Source organism: Hipposideros armiger, unplaced genomic scaffold, assembly GCF_001890085.2.
Source record: "Hipposideros armiger isolate ML-2016 unplaced genomic scaffold, ASM189008v1 scaffold_36, whole genome shotgun sequence".
Classification (NCBI taxonomy): Eukaryota; Metazoa; Chordata; class Mammalia; order Chiroptera; family Hipposideridae; genus Hipposideros; species Hipposideros armiger.
In genome coordinates, this window is record NW_017731386.1 from 5,039,885 (window position 1) to 5,048,755 (window position 8,871).

Here is an 8,871-nt window from a genome sequence, read left to right on the forward strand (position 1 = left end):
AAAAAAAAATAGTCATGGGGATATAACGTATAGCATAGGGAATATAGTCAATAGCATCGTAAAAACTATGTATGGTGTCAGATGGGTACTAGACTTATTGGGTGATCACTCTCTGTGGCATATAAATGTGTAATTACTACGTTAGAAACCTGGAACTAATGTAACATTGTAGGTCAACCGTAATTGAAAAAAAAAGTTCTGTATGGCTTCATGGAAGGTGAAGGAAGGAAAGAAGCAGAGAAGGGGAAAGGAAGGAGGGAAGAGAGAAAAAAATAATTAAAAAATCTGAAAAGTACAGGATAAAGGAAAATACAACACACCTATTAAAAAAATAATGAAGTGCTCCAGTCTAGGCCAGGGAGTATGTTTGAGGAGCAGACACCCATGAAAGGCCTGTGGTTTACATGGCCCCATGGGAAAGCTCCTATAACAGAACTGCAGTGAGGCCCGTAGAGGGGCCGCCATCAGAGCTCCTGCTCCAGGGAGACCACAGTCTGCAGAGCTGCACATTTGCTCCCCAAGGGGTAAGGTCCGGGACACAGCATTCAGACCCTGGAAGCCAGGTGAGGGACCTACAACCATGTTCTATGATGAAGCAAAGGAGAAAAAAGTGGGGCTGCAGGGGAGGAAATGCCCTGGCCTGGGATGTTGGAAGACTCAGGCTCTAGTCCTGGTACTGCCTCCATTTACAGGTGAGATCGTCCTGAACAGCCAAGAAGCCATCCTAGACCCCAGCCAGCATCCTTGTAGGCAAGCAAGGCCTGATACATCACTGCTGTGCCTCCCAGGGTCCTCTTGGATCCTGTGGCTCTAAGGGAGGTTGGTCCAGAGGATGGCACCCATGGTTGGACCCAAGTCCCTTCGAGGCAGGCTGTAGCACAGAGCAGCCGTTGGAGAATCAATGAGTGGAAGGTTTGGAGGGCAGACTGTGGATCATATAAAAAAGGAACTTTTCTAACAAGTCGAGCTGCCTTACAAAGACAGAGAAAGAACTGTTCAAACAGACACAGAGATGCAGGGGTCAATTTGTCAGAGATTCCTGATCAAGGAGTATTTTTGAATAACATTTCTGAGATTCCTTCCGGCCTCAAGATTCAATAGCATTATATCATTGCTGTGTGTGTGTGTGTGTGTGTGTGTGTGTGTGTGTGTGTGTGTAAGAAAATTAAGTACCCATGAGCAAACACGTGTACTTGCAATGTGCCAAGAATTCACAGTACAATTTTTGTAAATTTAACCTTCAGGTCTCGGTTTGCAGAATATTTTCAACATGCCATATTACTGGAGTTTCCATACCTTCCTCAATCCACTTACCTGTTAATTATTCTTCTATGGACAATCTTTAAAATTATAATTCGCTCTGCACAGTCTTTTAGGAACTCTGACATTCGTTGTTTTAAAACTGGTTTCATTTCATGTTTTGCAATTGCCTTGAGGTGATCCCATGAAGCTTTGCATCTTCTCTCCATCTGACATAAATTATCCTGAAGTTGATCAAAGTCAACCTGAAAATCAGAGAGAACACTGCAAATGTGCTGAAACAACTGGACCCCAACCTGGACCAGGAAACCGAACTGCCTCCGGGAAGAAATAAACATCAAAACCAAATTTACATCCTGAAATACAAGCATATTTATGGTCTAAAAATTGTCCACAAGTGTATCTGTCATTATCTTGACATCAAATTATTTAGTGATAAAACTCTTCTCTAAATGAACCCAACGCAAATGTCATTTTTTTTGCCATATTTGGAAAGAAATCTTAGGGAAGTCTTTGAAAAGTGTAAATTAAAACATGATATCTAGGAACCCTAGTACAAGATGAACTGAGTAGATGTCTCATAAAAATTTTCAGAGCACTCTTGTTCTTCAGAGATGATATTTCACTTAAGATTAGAGGAATGTACCATGGTCATACAAGGATGGCCCGAGTGTGCAGGGGCCAGCTAAGGGGCAGCCAGCTTCTTTCATAATGATCTCTTTTACACTGTGTGACAAATCATTTTACTTACCCACCCACTCACTCAGTCAACCAATACTCCTGGAGAAACTGGTATGTGCCAGTCCCCACAATAGGCACTAAGAACACAAAGACAAATGCTGAAGGAGACCCACGAGGCTCATTGTATAGACAGTTGATCACCAAATACTGAGGATGTGCAGAGCCTACCAGGCATGTGTGTGGGCGTGTGTGTGTGTGTGTGTGTGTGTGTGTGTGTGTGTGTGTTCTGTGTAACCATGTGGTTGGTCTTGCCAGCACATGCAAATCACATGTACAAGGAACAGATGCAACAGAACACTTACTGTGCTCTGAAGGGCAGTGGGAACAGTCTGGATTGACTTAAGTGTCCCGAGATGAAGTTTTCTAAAGTCATACCTTTACAGAACTTCTAGAGGAGAAATCGTGTGAAGCAGAGAGTCAGTCATGAAAAAATGCACTTGAGGGCATTTAATGGAGAGAGATGTGGAATAGTGGAAAAGAAATTGAGAAGGTTAGGCAGGGAGGATGAAACAGATAAACAGGTGAGCTGAAGGGGGGTCTGAGGGGATGGAGGTAGGTGCACAGTGAGAGATGTGGGAAAGGACAGAGCCAGGCAAACAGAGTCAGGAGAAAGAAGATGTGTAGAGGTCAGCCACCACTGCTTAGATGCCAATGACTGTGGTCATGAGAGCAGGGCCCAGATATGAGTGCCCAACGGGACCTGCTGAGGTGGCCTCAGACCTCCAGCCCCACCCTCCCAAAAACAACAGAGGAGACCAAGTCAGCAAAGGTGGATTCTGGGAGACAGTCTGTCACCAGAAAGGATGAAGACGTGCTGAACACGGAAATGCCCTGGGGGCCAGGCAAGACATCACATGCCCTTGGGATTCTTGGGTGCTGAAGAGCCAAAAACAGAAGGCAAGTTTAGGCAGAGCGCTGGGATTCAGGTAAGCAAGAGGTTCGTGGGACTTTGAGAAAAATGATTTCCTGAAATCAAATTCCGGGTCTAAATTAGAAAGGCTTCACTTTCCTACAATATGGGAGAGCTGAGGAAAAAAACCTGGCATTCAGCTGGAAGTAAAAGATATGCAGATTTAGAAAAGAAGGAATGAGTAGTTCAAAGAACTAAGTCTAGAAAAGGATCCAGACGACATTGGATTGACAAGTAACATCTAGGAGGCCTAGGAGGTTTTAAGCCAATTGTAATAAATCTAAACATAAGTCTCTGGATCTGTCCTCATTTGTGTCTGGCAGCTCCCTTGATCCACAATAAAATAAGCTCAGCTCAGCTTAGACACACATTGAGTAAGCTCTGTGCTGTCTAACTGGGTGATGCTTGCCCAGCGCTGCAATAGGCAGAGCAGACGGCAGACACACATGTGAGACATGGTTTTTTCAGGGACAAGAGTCCACTGTGAGCCCTTAAGGTGGCAGCAGAAGAAAGTAACCTCACTGCCAATAGAAGCAAGGCAGGAAGGCTTTTGATGAAAAGCAGTTGGAGGGTTGAGTTTAATGGAACATCTTCTGAGGAGGGTTGGAAGGCCACCTCAGCTGGCTGCCCGCCTGGGCTGACAGAGCTGGCGCACATGATCTGAGTCTTCACAGTTACTTCATGACCTCAGATTCTGCTACTAGCTCCACTTCATAGGGGACAAACTGACGCATAGAGAGGTTAAGTAACTTGTGAGAGGCCACACAGCTGGTAAGGGGGAGAACTGGGATTTGAACCCAAATCTCTCTGGCTCCAGAGTCTAAGTTCTCAACCACCGTGCCTGAAGCTTAGGTTTGCTCCTGAAAAATTGCACCCCAGGGAGAGGGCTGGCCTGGCCTTCTGTTGTGAAAGGGAAGCCCTTGCCAGGAAATCCTTTGCAAAGGACAGCTCCAAATGGGCCACTTTCTATGTGTAGGAAGACATGTGGGCTGCACTATGAAGCAAAGTCAAGTCTTACTAAGTCAATCTGGGATACTGTGGGACAACACAGGGGCACAGATAGCCTACAGATGGTGAGTTGCAGTGGTGAGGCCCAAAGTGTAACACACCTGGGGGTAGAGTGAATGCAGATAGGGCTGGGGTTTCCTGAAGCTTATTTGGTACCTGTGTACACAGAAGGGCTCCTCAATGCCCCAAAAGGCTTTGGAAGTAAAAGCTGAGAAGTGGTGCCAGGTGCTCTCTTGACTTCTTGTTGCAAGTCACAGGGATCTGGGTCAATAGTCACCTTTGACATTTGCCAACGTCAATGGGTAGAAGCTATCTACAGGTTTGGTTTGTGTAGCCCATCTTCAGGCAAGGATAAGTTATTTAGTTATTAGTTAATAATAACTTAAACATCCTTTGGGAAAGACCTGACACTGAGGGGTGCCCAGGTCAGTCACTGGGGGCTAGCCTGGTGTCAGAACTCCTAGGCCAGGGCTACTCTTGTTACAAGCAGTCTCTACCTAGAGGAAGGCCCTGAGAAAGAACAAAGGACCACATGTAAAAAGGGAACCGATTTGTTCTGGGTGGTTCTAGAAATAGGACCGAGATGAATCTAGGTAGTCAGGTAGACTTCGTCTCAAATAGAGTGCTTCCTAACCAACTATCTTTTGTGAAGGTGTTCAAGGAGGGTGTCAGAGCAGCAACAGGGGGACCCCCTGTTGGAACAATCAAAGGGGCTTTTTGCCTTGGTTAGGATATTGAAGTAATATTTGGAAAGATTTCAGAATAGTGCCCGGCACAGAGTAAACGTGGTAAGGGTGCCTGTGAAATAGAGGAGGCTTCTGTTTTCTCAGAAGCCCTTTGTAAGCCCCCAGAGCTGGGGAAATCATTGGCCATGCCTCCATCTGCCTCAAGGCAGGCCCACTGTCAGGCTGGCTCAGGGCCTCTGCTCCATATACCTGGAAGCTGCCAGCCTATTGCTCCTAAGGCAGGTAAAGGAGGATCCCAATCCCCAGGACCCCACAAACCAGTTCTGTGGGAGAAGGCAGAAAGAGGGAGGGCTCTGTGGAGGGACCTTAGCAAAGCCCCTTCTCCATTCCTCCCCCTTCTACCCGTCACCCTCTTCGCTTCTCATACTAGATTCTAATGTGTCCCAGAGCTAAAGGCCATCCTGCTTTCAGCTCCTTAGCTCAGGTTGTGTTTCCAGGCGTTCCCACCACACTGGCCTGGCTCCTTCCTGTGCCCTATTCAGCCCCAACCCACAAGTCCCCTCTCACCTCCAAGACCCTTGTATCTCCCAGCTCTGCTGTGTTTGGGATTCCTCTGGGCTCGTTCAGCCTCAGTGATGGTCCTGCAGTGAGGGCAGCTGGATGTCCAGCTATTGCAACTGTCTCTTTTCTAATAAACCACAAGTTCATGAAGATGTTAACTCTGGACGAAATTTAAGACCTTGCAGCTGAGGGCCCAATACTGGTTACAGACCTATAAAATGGTTCCCTCTGTGTAAGAGCACAGGGTGGCCAATCAGTGGGGAGTAGGCGGGCAGGCGGGCCCTGTTTCCTGGCTCAACACCTGTCTGCAAGGTCTTATGGAAGTCTTAAGAGGGGTCAGATTGCATCTTTTTGACATTTTTGGCCACCTACAACATGATGGGAAGTTTTAATACTCTGGAAAATCCAGCCTGGTGAGTAACACTGTTCCACAATGGACGCAGGGGTTAGTGCTGGGATGGCAGGCTTGCCTCTTATACCTCAGTAGGAAAGAATCTGACAGAGAACCAGAGATGGGAAAATGCTCTTAAGGCCTGAGACGAGTCATGCTCACAAATTCTAGAGCAAGGGATGCAAGCGGCACTTGGCATTTTACTTAATGGAGCCTGGGCTCCTCAGAGATGACTGCCAAGACCCAACATCTGAGAGCCCGCAGCCCACCCCTCTGGCACAGCCCACCCCTCCGTGTGCACACACATACCTTGGCTGACCTGGTTACAGCCCCAATCTCTGAGTACAGATCGGAGCTATCTGGGAAGTTTTCCACCACCATGGTGCACACGTGGTGGAGAAGTGACTGCTTATGCACGGTGTCTTTGACTTCTGGAACCTTCTCGAGGTAGCTTAACTCAAATGCTTTGGCCTGTTAGGTGAACATTAAACAAATGGTAGGAAGAACAAGTTTTACGCAGGCTCTTAGAAAGGCACAAATGATTAGAATCAATGCCCTGTTGGAGTAGCCCAATATTTAGGTCCTCTGTGACTGAAGCTTCTCAGGCCACATGCTCGGCCATTCTTAGCTGATCTCACATGCACCAGCCACACTAGGAATGAAATGACCCTCCAGTCCTTTCCCACCAAGGCCATCAGTCACTGGCTGTCCCAGGGCTCTACCCCCAAATCAAGGTGCTGTGACACTGGGTCTCTGCCATCGGGGTATTTAAACATTTTTCTCCCTGTGGCCTACTGCTATTCTACTTACTAGCCAAAGAGAAGCCAATTTTTAAGTGTGTTTATAATGTGTATAAACACAAATATTTGAGTGATAAAAACAAATATTTGTACTTATACACATCAGACAAAAAAATCAACAGCATAGAAGAAAATACCTGTAATGTCAAATTTCGATGGAATAGTGTGTTTATTTTTCTAAATTTTCTTATTTATAGCAAGATACAGGTTAAAATTAATAGGCCCTGGTATTTTAACAACAAAATTCCTTCTAGATTTTCAGCAAGAAAATACAAAGTTGTTGGTCAGTTATGCTTTGGAGGAACAGAGGTACAACCTCCTGGCACGTGAAGGGCAAGACTTCTGTGACAAGGGAGGCAGGAGGATAAGGGATGAGGGAGACTTACATTAGTTCCATTTAGAAAGTTCCCAATGGCTAAGAGAGTAGACAGGATGAAACCCAAGGTTTTATTGTTCTCCAATTGGTCTATTCCTTCCTTCAGGTCCAAAAGAGGTTCTGCCACTTCCTTTCAATTAAAAAAAGTTGAAAGATGATAAAGAATGTACATTTTGGTTTTCCTCTGTCCTTGTTAAGTTTTATACCAGGTAATTACTGTGCCTTGGAGTTCTCCTCACTGTAAGTCCATCCCATGTGATGGGCACATGCTCCTTGTTATGGAAAGGTGCCAAAAGATAGTGGGAGAGAGTCTAGCCCCCAAAGTCTCCCCAGTGGAGGCCACATGGGTACCTGTGGCTAGCAGGAGCTTGTGCTGAGGTGACAAATGCTCTTCCCTCTGTTCCCCCATCTTCCGAGCACAAACAGGACCCTTCCTTAGGTCACACCATCTCTCCTTCTCCTCTCTTCTCACTATCGCTGACTTCCAGGACACTCCTCCTTTACATGTCCCTTCCGAGTCCGGACCCCAGTCTTCTTTGCCTTTCTCCTACCAGGCAGATGACACTGGAAACTGGGGCCTAACTGCCCCTGGACCACTCCAGTCTCCTAACTTCCCCTCTAGGCACTCTGGCTGGTCACCTCTTAGCCTGGGTTACTTTCTAGAAGGCTACCATCCTCTTTACCCCCACTGCCCTCATAACTCACACTCTCTCAGACTTGTAGCCTGCCCTGTAGCCTCATTACCTCAGGCCCTCTCTGCTGTCACTGTGTGACCCCCCCTCCCATGTTCTTACTGAGCCTCTCTCCTAGCCTGTATCCCACAGCTAGAAGCTTTCGCTTCATTCTCTTCAGCCTAACTTCTGCCCTGCCTATCCTCAACCAAGGCTGACCCCAAAACTGTTTTCTCCATGACATTTCCTCACTTTGCTAGATAAAGTCACCTAAACATACTGTTTTGTGACCAAGTCATGCCAAGTCTCCTCAGGAGTGCTAGGTTTCCTCAGCCCTGCTTGATTCTCAGATGAATTCAAACTCAGCAGTTTCCTCCCGAAGTCTCCGAAACCCACCGCCACCTATCTGGCCCTCAATATAGGACCGTGATCCCTCCCTTGCAGAAAGAGGAAGACCATGCAGCCTCTCCACCTGTGCTTTTTGATTCTGTCACCTCTGGGCCCTTCCTCTCAATTAAGCTCACCTCCAGCTCACCGTCCACTTATCCCCTTTTCTCTCCACTGGTTCCTTCTGCTCAGCCAGCAAAAATACTCCCATTGCTCCAGGCCAGAGAGGATGCCTGCTTCCTCTGCTTTCTACTCAAGATGATTCTCCCCACGTGTTCACTGTCAAGGTCCCTTTCCTTCTATTCTCCTCTCAGCCTCTTGCAATCTGTTTCCTCTGAGATATGCTCTCAAAGGGAACTACCAAACGGCCTGCTAATTGTCATAGACAATGGCAGTTTAGATGATTATCATCAAGTGGATGGATTACAAATCACTTTCCAAATTGTGCTTCCATATTTCCCAAATTTTCTACAAGCATAAAGAGTCAGAAAAAAATTTAATAGATTTTTTTTTTAACAGTCATCTGGTACCTACAATCCAGTGTCTGAGGCTGGTGTCAGGCAGACACTTTAGAATAACCCCTTACTGGTAGGATGGCTGATCCTTTAGTATAGATACAACCTCATCCTAATCAACTCAAACCTTTTCCCAAGAATGATGCCTCCCTACATTCACCAATGAAAAATCGACTTTCTCATCACCGGGGATGTACGATTGGCTGCCTCTCTTCCCAAGTGCTTACCTTTTCTGTAGTTTCATAGTCCATTTTGAATGCCCAAAGGTGGAGTCGAGCCGAGAGCTCGCTGATGGAGGAGAGTGTAAGCAGGAACTGCTCTGCGCTGCCCAACGGCACCTCAGGATTGGCCAGCTGAGCTTCCTGGATTTTCTGCTTCTCTTCTTCAGTGGGAATCATGGTTAGAATTTTCTGGAAAGATGGGATGACACAGTAAATGTTCTCTCTTAATGATAGAACCTATCTCACCCCTTCGATGTTTCCAAAATCATATTGCAATTTTCCAACCAGGTAGTAAAGATAATTCTGTTGTCAGTGCTCTTGTCATATAAAGGTGTTACACTGTT

The 8,871-nt window shown here is 46.4% G+C and overlaps 1 protein-coding gene across 14 annotated transcripts in view; it reads right to left on the bottom strand.

Moving 5' to 3' along the window:
• The window catches only part of FHOD3 (formin homology 2 domain containing 3), a 456,454-nt gene that overhangs the window by 27,994 nt on the left and 419,589 nt on the right, over nucleotides 1–8,871 (bottom strand). For all 14 annotated transcript variants that reach the window (XM_019637921.1, XM_019637916.1, XM_019637917.1 and 11 more), the window contains 4 exons: nucleotides 8,534–8,716; nucleotides 6,744–6,863; nucleotides 5,867–6,028; nucleotides 1,315–1,505 (listed from right to left, as the gene is read on the bottom strand). In XM_019637921.1, the coding sequence (XP_019493466.1) occupies nucleotides 1,315–1,505; nucleotides 5,867–6,028; nucleotides 6,744–6,863; nucleotides 8,534–8,716 (656 nt within the window). The remainder of the gene's footprint in view (nucleotides 1–1,314; nucleotides 1,506–5,866; nucleotides 6,029–6,743; nucleotides 6,864–8,533; nucleotides 8,717–8,871) is intronic.